This window comes from Panthera pardus, unplaced genomic scaffold (genome assembly GCF_024362965.1).
Source record: "Panthera pardus isolate Hobbes unplaced genomic scaffold, ASM2436296v1 HiC_scaffold_19, whole genome shotgun sequence".
NCBI lineage: Eukaryota > Metazoa > Chordata > Mammalia > Carnivora > Felidae > Panthera > Panthera pardus.
Genome location: NW_026526754.1, coordinates 21,624,164 through 21,637,922, shown reverse-complemented (window position 1 = coordinate 21,637,922; position 13,759 = coordinate 21,624,164). Strand labels below are relative to the sequence as shown.

The window sequence follows — 13,759 nt, the reverse complement described above, 5'->3', positions numbered from 1 at the left end:
ATATAGTCCCTGGAAAGCCTGTCGGGAAACCATCCGTCCGAGAGCGGACTGGGAGTCTCTGGAGGTGACAACCAACAGAGCGTGTGTATGTACGTGCATTTCACAATGCCAAGTGTCCGTGATTTCTTCGGGTTCTCAAAGGAATCCATGATTCCCCTGCCGAAAATAGGAGAGGAAGCTCCGAGGTAAACCACTGCCTTCGTTTTAAGCTGGAGAGCCAGGGAGACCCGGAATACTTTGCGGGAGAAGGGGGCGATAGCTGTTCTAAGAGTAAGAATATTTTTTTTACAAACCCACAGTACGGTTATCAACATGAGCACGTTTACCTTCAATGCAATGGTTTAATCTAATCTACTGTCTGTTCCAATTTTGTCAGTTGACCTAATAATATCCTTTATAGCTTCTCCCCCGACCAGGATGGGTCCGGCATCGGCTGGATAAGGCGTTTATGCGGCCTATCTCTTTAGCCTCCCATAATCTGGACTGTTTCCACAGCCTTCTGTGGGATTTCTGACACGAAAATTTTGGATGAATATAGCCCTTCCTTTTTTAAAAAAAATTTTGTTTAACGTTTATTTACTTTTGAGAGAGAGACACAGACAGGTGCGAGCGGGGGAGGGGCAGAGAGAGGAGACAGAGAATCTGAAGCAGCTCCAGGCTCTGAGCTGTCAGCACAGAGCCTGATGCGGGGCTCGAACTCACAGACCGCGAGATGCTGGCATGGGAGTGGAGAGGGAGAAAGGGAAGGAGAGCCGGGGAGCGCTGGCTGGGCCCAAAGACATTCAGAGGAAACCAAAAGGAACCCTGATCACGCAGGCCAGATAGAACGTGCCAGAAGGCCAGGCCTGCACAGGCCACCCTGGGCCACCTGTGCGAGGACAGTGTGTCCCCCTTGCAGATGAACTAGTCCGTGAGGCTCGGAGCTGGACTTTTCTCTTCGCCTCTGGTCCCTTCCCTCCTTCCCCAACCCTGCCAGCTGGGAGCAGCGTGCCGCACAGATTCTCAGAACCTGCCCGTTTTATGCGTGTGGACAAGAAGCCTCGGGAAGGGGATGTAATGTGTCAATTCACACAACCTGAGCTGAAAGAGCTGGGATGGCCTCAGCTCTGTGCCTCACGACCCTCGGCCAGCGCCTGCCCGACCCGGCATTTGACCTCTAACGAAGGGGCCCCTCCAGGAACGTGATGTCAGCTAAAAATGAAACAAAGCGCTGTCCCCCAGAGCCCTGTGGCTCCCTGGTCATCCAAGGGGCCCCGCCTGAGACTGCACTCAGCCCAGCTTTGCCTTGGCAGTGGCCTGCACCAAACAACACGTGAAAAATGTGGCGAGACTTTGATAAGTCACCTTTGCTCTCGAGGACAAAACCAAGGGCGGCAGGGAACGGAACGAATTTGGGCGCCCCAAGCTACAATTAGCCAATCTTGCTGTTCCAAAGGCTTCCACTGTACTTGGCCAATGACCAGCTTAAAATAAGATCCCCTGGGGAGCTCGGCAGTCCCAAGCTTCAGGGGTCCCCTGCCCGCCCCCCCCCCCAACTCCAAGAGAAACATTAAACGATATTAAAAAGTGATGTTGTGGCTTCTCTGCTGTATCGGGGCAGGTCTGGTCACGGGGTCGCTGGGTGAGGGGTGGTAGGGGTCAGGGGTCATCCACCCCTGGGCCACAGCCAAGACCGATTGGGAGGAACAATAGTTGGTTTCCGGGCAGTATTGCTTAACTGTCTGCGATGTGCAGGGTGTTGTTCTAGCCCGGCAGGTGCCGGTGTGGTCCTGAGTAGAGAGGAAGCCGGGACGCAGGAAGTCAGACCGCAGATAATTCCAGAAGGAAATGAACTGGACCAGACCAGCATGGCTCGTGGTAAGTCCTAGGAAGGAAGAGCACAGTTTGAGGACGCCAGTGACGTGGGGACATGCTGGGGCCCAACGTGGACAGGCTTCTGAGGAGGTCTCACTCGGTTCTCCCAGGTCTTTGGGTTCCCCCAGAAGCAAACCCTGAGTCAAGGATATACGTGCACGTGGTTTATCCGGGACCCTGGTAAATACTGGCTGGAGAGAGAGAAGCGAGTCAGGGAAGGGAAGGCAGTACACCCAGGGTGTGGGATCAGCCCCACGGGCTGCTAGAGCTCAAGCCCGTCCGCACTCCAGTTGTCTGGGAGACGGTGTACCCAGGAAAACGCCAAAGGGTTATTGTATGAAAGTAAATTTCCTGTCATCCGGACGTGTATTCCGGTGTCCCAACAGGTACAGCTTCAACACTTTTTAGGACAGACCCAGAAATACCAGTTAGGGATGTTTCGTTTCCAAATACGGGAAACCCTATTCAGACTTCGTTAAATAAGCAGGCAAACAGACAAAAGGAGACAGACTGGCTCTTATAACTGAAAATCCAGATGGAGTCAGGTAGGGCTCGTTCCAGGTGTTTGGCCAATGTCGTCAATATCAAACAAGCTCAGATTCTCTGCATCTTCCCTCTGCCTCCCTCGGTGTGTCAGCTTCACCCCCAGGCTCCCCTCATGGCTACAAGATGGCTGCCCAAGCTCCAAGCCTCACAGCCCTCGTTCCATCAAGCCCACGGAAGGCAGAAGCCTTTTGTTCCCCCAGAATCCCAAGCATGTGTTTTCATTGAGTCCTACTGGCTGAGTGGTTTACTGCCACAGCCCTGAAACAATTTCTGTGGCTACACGGATGGGTTTACTTGAGTTGGGGCTCGCCCTGGAGCCGAAGATAGGCTCAATCAATCCGGCCCAAACCACATGGCTGAGAATGGGGAGGGTGAGTCTTCCTGGAGGAAAATTGGGGCACCGTTCCAAAAGAGAAGGTGCTGGGCAGGGACCACATCATTCGGGACAATCACAGCGTCTATAGGGTGCCGGCTGCCCCCACCTTCTGCCCCATCACTTCACACACATCCCTGGATTCTCATGGCACCCTCTGAGGAAGGTATGATTATCCCCATTTTACAGAAAAAGCAACTGAGGCTCAGGGAAGTTGGGTGAATAGCCCGAGTCACCTGGCCAACAGTGATGGATTCCGGATTTGAACCCAGTCTGGCTGGCTCCAGACTCTATGCTTTTTTTTTTTTTTTTTAACGTTTATTTATTTTTTTGAGACAGAGACAGAGCACGAATGGGGGAGGGTCAGAGAGAGGGAGACACAGAATCCGAAACAGGCTCCAGGCTCCCAGCCATCAGCACAGAGCCCGACGCGGGACTCGAACTCACAAAGTTGATGCCCAACCGACCGAGCCACCCAGGCTCCCCAAGACTCTCTGCTCTTAACCTCTACTTCCTACTGCCTTCCAGAAGCCCCTGTAATATATATGTATATTCCCAATGGGCTCTCTCTCACTATAGACATGGTGCTAAGATCTAATCTTCCCTGTAAGACAGTATTCCACAGGGAGGATATTCGGTCTTTGAAAGAAGCAGGCTTCCCGGTCCAGAGGGAAGTCCTGGCCCTTGGTTCTGCTCTGGGTCTCACACACTCACCAGCTCAGCTCGTTGGTGGGTTTCAAAGTTTATTTATTTTGTAATCTCTGCACCCAACGTGGGGCTTGAACTCACGACTCCAAGATCAAGAGTTGCACGGTCCTCCGACTGAGCCAGCCAGGTGCCCCAAGGGTGTTAAATATCTGTCAAAAAGCCCCCAGTCTCTGAGAGTCTCCCCTGTGTGAGGCCCCCGGCCAAGACTTCATGCACCTTATTTCGTCCACGAAGCGACCTCTAACAAATGAGAACATTGAGACACGGAATGGTCCCACAGATGGTAAGGGCAGAGTTGACATTGACACTCAGCTTTGTCGGTTCCAGGGCCTGTCCCTGTGTTACCAACCAACTGGAGGCTGTCCTTTTCCCTTCCTGGTGGGGCCGGAGGCGGAGGCTGCCACAGACTTGCCAACATCCAGTCCTCTTCCACATTTCCAGCTTCCCTGCAGGTAGGGGCGCCACGGCCAAGGTTCCGGTTGGTGGAATGTGGTGGAAAGGGTGTGCGCCATTGTGGCACGGGGCTACACGGTCCTCTATGCTTTCCCTCCTGCCCTCACCCCGCGAGCCCTGCAGATTCAGAGCAATACTCCAGGCCCTAAGCCAGGCGTCAGTAAACTACATCTGCCTCTCCTGTTTTTGTAAATAAAGTTTTATTGAAACACACGGCCCTTTCATTGCCTACAGTGCGTTGGGGGCTATCACCACAGAGCCAAGTTGTTGCAATAGAGACCGTAGGCCCACAAGTGGAAATATTTACTTTCTGGGTCTTTATGGAAAGTTTGCTGGCCCTGCCCTAAGTGATGTGGCCCCAAGATGCCCATCTAATCCCCTGCGTCAATTGCACCAGCGGGAGAAGAGTTTCTCCCGAGTAAGCCACGGAAATTGAGGGGTTGTATGTCACAGCGTTTGGTCCACCCTGCATCCCGTTTCCTGTAGCAGCTTGTAAAGGCGTCCTCAGGTCAGAGGTCCACACCAAACCCTGGCCGCTGGCTCTGGCAGGGGTAAGGAGCCTCTGTCCCCAGTCACGTTGGCCGGGACCGACATCCACACGCGTTGTCTTCCCCACCAGCACCAACTCTAGGCAATGAAATGTTTTTCTTTCCTAATGGCCCCAAGACACTTGTTCAGTCCTGTACATACATCTCAGAGCCATCAGCCTCTGTGATGGCCCTTTTTTTTTTTAAGTTTATTTATTTTGGTAGAGATAGAGCAAGCGGGGGAGGTGCAGAGAGAGAGAGGGAGACAGAATTCCAAGCAGGCTCTGTGTCGTCAGCGAGGCTCGAACTCCCCAACTGTGAGATCATGAGCCGGGCCACAATTAAATGGAAAATTTCAGAATCTCGTCTGACATCATACTCGAGCATGAGGTTTCTATTCTCTCTCCGGAACCAACCCCTGTAAAGAGGACATCCTATAATTGATTCATTTCCATTCAATGCTGGTTTATCAGGGATCTTCTATGTGGGAGACCCCTGCCCGGGGACACCGGGAGAAACAAACGGGGGGCCACCTCCGGGAGCTGGGAGCAAGACAGGTCTGACAACAGCCGAGAGCCAGGCACACCACCCTGCTACCTTCCCAGTTCAACCACGGAGATCCCCACAGACTATGGCATCAGTGGCTGACTCACTTGCGGGGGGGGGGGGCTTTCTTTGAGTCGTGCCCAGCTAGATTACATCACCTCACGATTTAAATACAGGGGCAAAACTTCACCCCCAGGGGATCAGGCCAAGAAGACATGAACAGACTCTCCATTTCCAAAGCAGCCTTCGTCATCGTCCTCGCTGTGCGAAATGAGGACTGTCTTGGGAGGAAGGGCTCGGACAGGCAGATTTATGCCACGCGGGAACAAATGTTCCTTACTTAGCAGAACACAACAGAGTTAACGTCACTTTGAATAACTTGTTTACCCAGTGATTATGTGATGGATGGAAATCAAAAGCCTCATTGCATGAAACTGCAGCGTGGGGTGGCTACTGTAGGCACCGCCGGGGTACAAGAAGTAAATCAATTTAAATTATCTCCTGGGGACAACAACGTGTAATAAACGGGCTAATTAATAGGCTTGGGTGTTTTAAAAATCCTCTCGTCCCTGAAAACAGTAACCAAGAGAAATCATTATTTCAGAGTCGGCCCCTGAGAAGTTTTCTTTTAGAGAAATGATGCCTAACGGGTAAATTACCCAGCAGTTTCCTCGGGCAAATAAGATAACCGGAGCTTACCTGGCTTTGGGGCCTCCCCCCCCGCTTCAAACTTCCCTGGGCACAAGCGCATTCCTGAGCACCAGGGGCCAAGGCAGCCCCTCCCCACCCACCCCCTCCCCTCCCCTCCCTTCCTCCTTCCCTACCCCTCCCTTTCCCTCCTTTCCTCCTCCCCTTCCCTTCCCTCCCTGCTCCTCTCCTCCCCTCCCCTTCCCTCCCTGCTCCTCTCCTCCCCTCCCCCTCCCCCCAGCAGCTTCCTGGGTGTTCTGCAATCACACCAGCTGGACCGCTTTCTTTCAACTGCACCTCCCACCTCGAGACCACCACCAGGCAGCCCTCCTGATTACTTGTCTAGATGCGGTGACCCAAGTTCGCTAAGGTTAAGTGGCTGGCAGAGGCCACACACACCCAGGGGCAGAGGGGTGGTCCGGAGGGAGGGGACACCGTGCCAGGATTTCAGCATCAGCACTGGCCTGGCCCCGTTGACCCAGCTTTCCAAGGCCCACCCGGGGGAGCAGTCTGTGGTCCTGAGCCTTAAAAGGGCTGTGGGTGCAGGGAGCCTCGGGCCGCAGGGTGTGTGGGGCCGGGGAGGGGGGGGGGGGCGGCATGATTTCAGCCATCCCTGGCCCCAGGTCTCCAGACGTCCCAGTGGCCCGTGCACCTGTTCCGTGGACACTGTCCAGGCTGGCGGGGTGCCCAGGTGTCCAGACACGTGCAGGTGCGAGGATGGTCTTCCCTCCCGAGGCCCTCAGAGCACCTGAGAGCCCCCCCTCCGCGGGCTCCCTGCGGCCCCCTGGAGGGAAAGCGAGGAAAAACGCCCACCAGGCCCTGCTAGGCCCGCAGGCCCAGGCAATCCCTCCATTCACCCAGGCGGAACAGCTGGGGCAGCACCGAAGGAGCCCTGCTCTGCACGACCCCCTCCATCAGCTCCCCAGGGCTGCCATAACAAGTACCCCACCCTCGGTGCCTTAGACAGTTATTCCCTCCCGGCTCTGGAGGCCGGAAGTCGGAGGTCAAGATGCCGGCAGGGGCTGGTTCCTTCGGGAAACTCTGGGGACAAAACCAGCCCGCGCCTCCCTCCCGGTTCTGGTAGCGGCTGGCCATCCTCGGCGTTCCTTGGCTTGTGGTCCCAGCGCTGCCGTCTCTGCGTCCGTGTCCACCCGGCCTCCTCCCTCTGTGTGTCTGTCTCCTCTTAGAAGGACCCCAGTCATGGGATTTAGGGTCCCCAGTCCCGGCCTCCCCTGGAGCTGGCAGGCAGGACTGAGCCACAGCTGGCACCACAATAAACCGACTCTGTGTTTACAAAAACCACAGGCCCAATATGGAGTCGCTTAGCCTGAGTTCCCACATCAGGGTTTGGGGTTTAATTCATAATCTCACTGCAGTTTCACTCTCCCCAGAAAGGTAGCCTTAACTGGTCAGTCAGGAATTTTTCAACCAGAGCCACTGAGTCTGCGACCTGGGTCCTCTCTACCCCCCAAAGAAAGAGGAGGTAATCCGAATGATAAGACACTTTGCTTCTGCCCCTAGAAAGTTCCATGCCTGGGATAATCCTTTTTTGTTTTTTTGTTTTGCTAATAACATTCTTGCTCTTCCCCTCCTTGTAGAAAAACTTTCCATCTTGTCCAACTCCTTGGAAGCCCTCTCTGCTTGCTAGGGGGCCCCGCCCCACTCATAAATCTGGAAGCGAGAGGGCTGCAGGTGACCCCCTCCTCCCCAAAAAAACCCAGCAACAGCTAGAATCCCCCAGAAACTGCACTTTTATTTAAGTCCCGGTGTGCCATAGTCCCCACCCCCCACCCTGTAGGCTCCTCCCTGTAACCCCAATTTCTCCCATGCATCCCCCCCAGCGCCCCGTGCACCCCCCCCACCCTTCCCCAGAGACAGCAGGGTCCAGCTTGGCTCGGGGACCTCGTCTGCTTCAGCAGGTCGGTTTCAGTCTCTGAATTTGTCCACGAGTGGTTTTGAGGGCCAAGCCCCCAGGCCCTGCTGGTCCAGGAGGAGAGACAGCTGCCTGCGAGCATCCTGGTAGGGTCCGGCCTAGGACAGGACAGGAGAGTGGGGGGGGGCGCGTGCCTGCTGGGGGTGCGGGACCGAGGGGCTACAGGGGTGGCAAGGTGCTGACCTTGGCTGCCTCGTAGGTCTTCAAGGCCAGGAGGCAGGACTTCCCGAGAGCTCTGGCAGCCTGGCGGAAGGCCCGGAGAAAGGCTGCCTTGCAGAGGCGGGAGGGAGGCCCAAGGGAGGTCCTGGAGTTGGAGAGAGGAGGTGTGAAAATCCCAGATGGCAGAAAGACTATCAGGCCCGCGCCACGCCTCTCCTGCCACCTCCTTTCTCCCCCTGGTGATCTTGGGTTCGCGGGTGTCACAGGGTGGGTAATGGCAGCACCGGCCACGGTCCCAGAGCTAGGACTACAACCAAGCTGGGGACCAGATATACTCTCCCTCCCCTTGGGCAGGGAGACAGGGACCCCTCACCACCAGCCCGCCCATCGGCCTTTCTTACTCGGCCTTCACACGCCCGGTGGCCACATCCACAACCTCAACGTCGGTGTCCCCCAGGCTCCAGTTGAGGCTCAGGCCATGGCAGGCACTGGGGGTAGGATCCGAGGGGGCCACAGGGGGCCCTGCAAACAGGTGCAGCGTGGTACGGGCATAGGGCCCCAAGACCCCGTCTAGGTTGGGCCGGGTGTGGATGGCCCTGCTCAGAGTTGGGGGGTCGTGGCAGGGGTCGGCTGTGGGGACAGAGGCACGGAACGAGGTCTGAGTCACACACACCCCACCCCGAGCCCACCTTCCACCCTCACCACTGCTCCCCCCCCCGCCCCCTCCCCCACCAGGGGCCTCACCCAGGACAAGGCTGGTGGCGTAGAGGGGAGGCAGGAAGTGGGCGAGCAGGGCGCCACCCAGCCCTAGCACGACCCAGCGTGCCAGCTTGTCGCTGGTGGAGAGGCAGCCCACGTGGGTGTCGTGCAGGGCGGGCGCTACGTAGCTCACGGGCCTCAGCTCCCCGCAGATGTGGGCCTGCATGCGGGAGGACGGGCTGTGCAGGAGGCTGCCCTCAGCGGACGGTGGGAGGCTGCAGGGGGGCAGGGGGAGCGCAGGCACCGGACGCGAGAGTCAGGGCTGTCCTCCTAGCCCCCCCATCCTGCCCTCCCCGATGCAGGCAGACCGAGGGACCCCCCCCCCACCCCGGACCCCCAACATACTAGATGTCATGAGCAGCTCCCTTGGGGGTGTTGCTGATGTACAGGTGCAGGAAGATCCGGGGCTTGAGGGCAAAGGGGGGCCCGGGCCCAGGCTGGGGGGCCAGTACCGACCGTTCCTTGCCCTTGGGGCCACCCTGTGTCGCCAACAGGAGCTGCCGGAACAAGAACCTGGGAGAGGCAGGTGGCGAAGCAGCTGGGGCCGTGGGGCCCCCGCGTCCTGTCCCGGGGCTGCCCCTGAGTGCCTGCCCTGCCCACCCCTCACCTGCGCAGGGCCCGGCGGGCCACCACCAGCCCGTGGCCGTCGTGGAGCTGCCGGCCCGAGAACTGCAGCCGGCGGGCACAGCTGCTGCTGCCCGTACCCAGCGCCACCAGCTGGTAGACCTCCTTGGCGTGGCCCCTGGCGCCGGGGACCTCTGTAAGGCGAGGGGGCGGAGACGTGCCAGCCAAGGCGGGGGGCCCAGGAGGGGGGTGGGGGCTGCAGGCTGCGGGGCGGGGCAAGCCCTACCTCTCTCCAGGATGACCGCAGCCACAGTGCCCTTACAGGCCCAGTATGGGGAGGTCTTGTCCACCAGACGGTCAAAGCCGGCGCTGACCACGGCCGCGCAGCGCTGCTCGTGGGTCAGGATGTTCTCTGCACGTGGGGGGGGGGAGGGGGGAGGTGGGGGCCCCGCAGGCTGTGCCCCTCTCCTCACCACGGGGGCCGGGTCAATGGGGGCCCACCTACCTACACTCAGAGGATCGAGTGGAAGCCTGCTGGGGGTCTCTGGGGACTCTGGAAGAGAGACAAGGGGGCAGGTTGCCATGGGTACCAGCGCCTGCCCTCCGGTTTTTTGTCCTTCTGGAAGCCAAGAAGTTCCATCGGTGGGAGTGTGATCGGATCATCTTCCAGAAACCCCAAATTCCTGGGCTGCCCCCGGCCGGCCGGCCCTGCACCCCCAGGGTGGGGGGCAGGCTTCAAAGGAATTAGGGCAGGGGTCAGCTCACATCCCGCTCCCCGGCTCCCCACAGGCCAGGTCCTGATGCCCAGATGGTCTCTGCGACACCCCAACCGTGCACACGCCCCCACTGGGGTCACCGGCCCCCCTCACCTGGGCTCCCCAGCTGACTCCGGATGTAGCGGAGGGCGGAGAGCGCCGCCTGCTGTCTGGCCTCCGGCTTGCTGCTGGCCTTGACCGAGGGGCAGAGCAGGCCATCCACCTCTGCGCACGCGGAGAAGGGGAGGCAGGGGTCTGAGGAAGGAGGGAGGGGGGTGAAGCTGCGAGCCCACGGTCCATCCCCCAGGGGGCCCACCTGAGCCACGGCCCCCCTCAGCCGCTTCCTCCTCACCCCACCCCTACCCTCACTGCCACCTACTGGCCGTCGGGCAATTTTGCCACAAAAGAAAACCACGAAAAATAAAAGAGGGGGGCATTCACTACAAACGACATAATGACACGTGAAAAATGAGTAGCGATATTAAAAAGACTACCACAAAATACAACACGTTTGAAGGCACTCCAAACGTGCAGTGTGGATCCACGGCAGTCCTGCACGAGGAACGGATTTCGTTCTGGGGACCGTGGCCAAGGGCTTGTGTTCAAAGCCCCGCGTTCACGCACGGCATCAAATGGTTTTATTTGCTCGCCGATTCTGCTCCTCGGTCAGCAGCACGCTTTCTCTTTCTTGGCTAAAACGTCTTCCTTCTTTAAGAGAGGAATCCGTTTCCAAGTACCGGGCTGCCTGCGACTAGCCGAGGTCGGGACTCCTGTTGCGGGAGCCTTAGCGCAGAGATTCACTCCCTGTGGGAGGACATCCGGAATGCCCCCTGGCGGGTGCAGGAGGAGCCCTGGCATCGGAGAAGCTCCCGGGGCCAGATTGACCACAATGGGGCAAGTGAAGACACCTGGCGGACCCCCCCCCAACCCCGCCTGCACTCAGGCCTCCCCCCCCCAGCTAACGGTGCCCATGGTGGGACAGAGCACAGGCCTCCCGGTGCACCCCTTGGTGCAGCCAAGGACAGGAGGTTACCACGTGCGCTCGTGCCCAGAATCATAACCTGAACCCGGTCCCGGGGAGACACATAAACCCAAATGGTAGGACTTTCCACGAAACCACCAGCCTTTAGTCTCCAAAAACATCAATTTTCCTGGAGACAAAGACGGGCCGGGGAGTGGTTTCACATAAAAGGAGACTGAAGAGACGTGGCAGCTCCACGACAGGTCACGCCGCGTGCGAAAATGGTTATTACCGAGACAACCGGCAAAACGCGGGTGTGAGTGGTCGTTAGGTTACAACATTACATCAGTGTTCTCGTTCCCGAATTTGATCACTCGCCGTCGTTATGTAAACTAATGTCCTTGTTCTCAGGAAATACACTTAGGCATTCAAGGGGTAAACTAACTTTGGTCAGAAAAAAAGATAATGTATTTATAGATACATTAAGAGAGGGAGAGAGAGACATCCACAAAACGAAGGTGAAAAGGCTAACTGGATCTCGGTGAAGAGCTTCTAGGAGCTCTTCCTTACTATTCCTTACAATGTTACCAAATAAAAGCTAGAACTAAAAACAGCGCCCACCCACATAAACAAGGGGCAGGGGTATCCTAAGCAGAAGGGAGAGGCGATATAACCCAGTGGTTCACACAGTGCAAATCGGCTACAGCCTCTCTGGCCTCAGCCTTCCCGTCTGTAACGTGGGGACAAGACCATGCCTCTCTTAAGGAGTAGTCGTGAACGCTCAATGAGTTCATGTGGCCGAAGCCCTTCCAACAGGGGCCTGGCTCATGGCCCAGGACCCAGGAAGGTGAGCTATGATCGTCTGTGCTGAACCTGTCTTCTTATTTTCTGCATTCTTGATGCTTCTGAATTTGGGGCTTTGATCCTGGAGACTGCCTCTCCTAGGACTGGCTAACTCCTAGAGAGGACAAACCACTTCCCTGCAAACGCACCTCTGACACAGAAACCAACCAATCCAGAGCTCATACCCCGGCCACCAACCCTAGATCACCCCACGGACAGGTACTGGGCAAGTAGGGATCCCCTCATAAGCCCAAAACTTACTCAGTGCCTTGCTTTGCACAATCCTAGGCTTACCCAGCGTACCTACCTTGACTCAACCATTCCTTCCCAAGAAAACCCCAACAAAGGCCCTGCGTTTCTCTCTCCCCCTCTTCTGCCTCCCAACCAGTTCTGGTCCTGTCCCCTGTGGCCCTATGTGGCGAGGTCTGTCTCCTTTTCCTACGGATCTGAACTTCTTCCTCTTTGACAGTCATTTCCACGCCTGCTGCCTTACCACCCATGATGAAAAGAAGACCCAAGTACGTTTTTAATACGGTACCTTTTGGGCTATTCACTTGGGGTTCTCTTTGGCAGTTGTACAAACGCACCCAACAGCTGGACAGATAACTCTCTTACCATCTCCTTAGAAACTGGGAATGCTCTGGCATAAGGGAACCTGGTTTTGGGACCTGGGGTCCTGCTCTGTGTGTCTGTGTCGGAGGTGGGGGGGGGGGGTGGGATACACTGAGGAAGAGGAAAGGACAGGGTAAGGAATACAGCTCCATCCAGGGCTGCCATGATCACACTGGGCTTGAGAAGTCACTCTGGGAGCTACAATGTCGGCATGGCAACTACAATTGCATGGACTTGGCCCTCAGAAAAAAACAGTACAGAAAGGCTGGGTGACCTGGGCCAAATCCCTTAACCTGTCGGAACTTTCAGAGGGCGACTTGCTGAGACCTCGCCAGTTGGATGTCTGGGGGGGGGGGGCTCACAGCAGGTCTCCAGCAGGCGGGCTCCAGGCTCAGGCCCAGCTCACGGTCCCTCCTCCACCCAGGGAGCGCTGCGATCGCGGGCCTCGGGGCCTCACCTGCCGTCTGGTCCTCTCGGAAGACCAGGGAGACGCCCAGACTGGCTGCATACTGCGTGAGCAAGGCCACGGCCTGGCCCGGCGGCGGGTCCTTGAGCTGCAGGCCCAGCTGTCCGGCCGCCTTCTGGAGGTCCCCGGCGGGCCCTGCGGGCAGGACAGAGACCCTGGGGGATCTCCCCATCCGTGCCCCCAAGTCTTCCCGTGCCCGGGCTGCCCCCAGCTCCCTGACTCCGGTCCCCGCCCTGGGCCCACCGTCCAGTGCTGCCGAGGCCTGGGGCTGCCCGTCCCTGTCGTCGTCGTTCTCCGCACTGGGGGCGACCGCAGGCTCCCAGGGGTCTTGGCCCAGGCTGGCTGAGGGCTGCCAGGGGCTGGGCCTGGGGTTGATTTGCAACGACGCCGCCAGGCGAGGCTTCCTGCGGCCGCCATCATCCGTGCCTGGGGCGGCGCTGGCTGTTGAAGCCATGGCTGAACGCGGGGACCCGAGGGGACAGCTGACCCAATCTCGCTCTGACTGCGCCCTTTTACGCGCGTTGGCGCGGCTTCACGTGAGGAGCACGGGGCTCGGCGGACTTTGCCTGGCAAGCCCCGCCCCCACCTCGCTGCTGGCCAATGAGAGCCTGCAGGGCTATGTCGGACAGCCTGCCCAGCCAATTGGAAGGCCAGCCTCCTGGATCTCAACGGCCAGGATGCAGGGCCCCGGCTGAGCGATCTCGCCCTTCCTGGGCGGTGGGGGGGGGACTTCAAGCAAGGAGTCTGGAGGGGAGGAAGGGGAGCGAGGTTCCCGTTACGTGTTCTCCCAACCCCGAGTGGTCCTGGAAGTGAAGACCAGGGAAGGGGCCTGGGGATGCGCATGCACAGCCTCACCCTTGCTCCCGCCCCAAGATGCCCCCAACTACACTCATCACACCAGACCGCCCCCAACCAATAAGCTTGCGTGAGTCCTTAGGTGTTATCAATCAGAGCAGCTGCCCAGCATCTGAAGGATCTACTTTGGAAAACTTCACTGGAGGCCTTCCCCAAGC

The 13,759-nt window shown here is 58.0% G+C and overlaps 1 protein-coding gene across 1 annotated transcript; it reads right to left on the bottom strand.

Annotated features, from left to right (window-relative positions):
* Positions 1 to 7,584: 7,584 nt before the first annotated feature.
* On the bottom strand, positions 7,585 to 13,291 carry ADAD2 (adenosine deaminase domain containing 2). Its single transcript, XM_053906818.1, has 11 exons — positions 12,990 to 13,291; positions 12,738 to 12,881; positions 9,979 to 10,119; positions 9,615 to 9,662; positions 9,396 to 9,521; positions 9,153 to 9,303; positions 8,891 to 9,058; positions 8,531 to 8,760; positions 8,188 to 8,416; positions 7,811 to 7,931; positions 7,585 to 7,725 (listed from the first exon to the last, which is right to left on the bottom strand). Exons 1-11 carry the CDS (start codon positions 13,198 to 13,200, stop codon positions 7,621 to 7,623), a joined length of 1,674 nt encoding a protein of 557 aa, XP_053762793.1. The 5' UTR covers positions 13,201 to 13,291; the 3' UTR covers positions 7,585 to 7,620.
* Between the last annotated feature and the right edge of the window lie 468 nt (positions 13,292 to 13,759).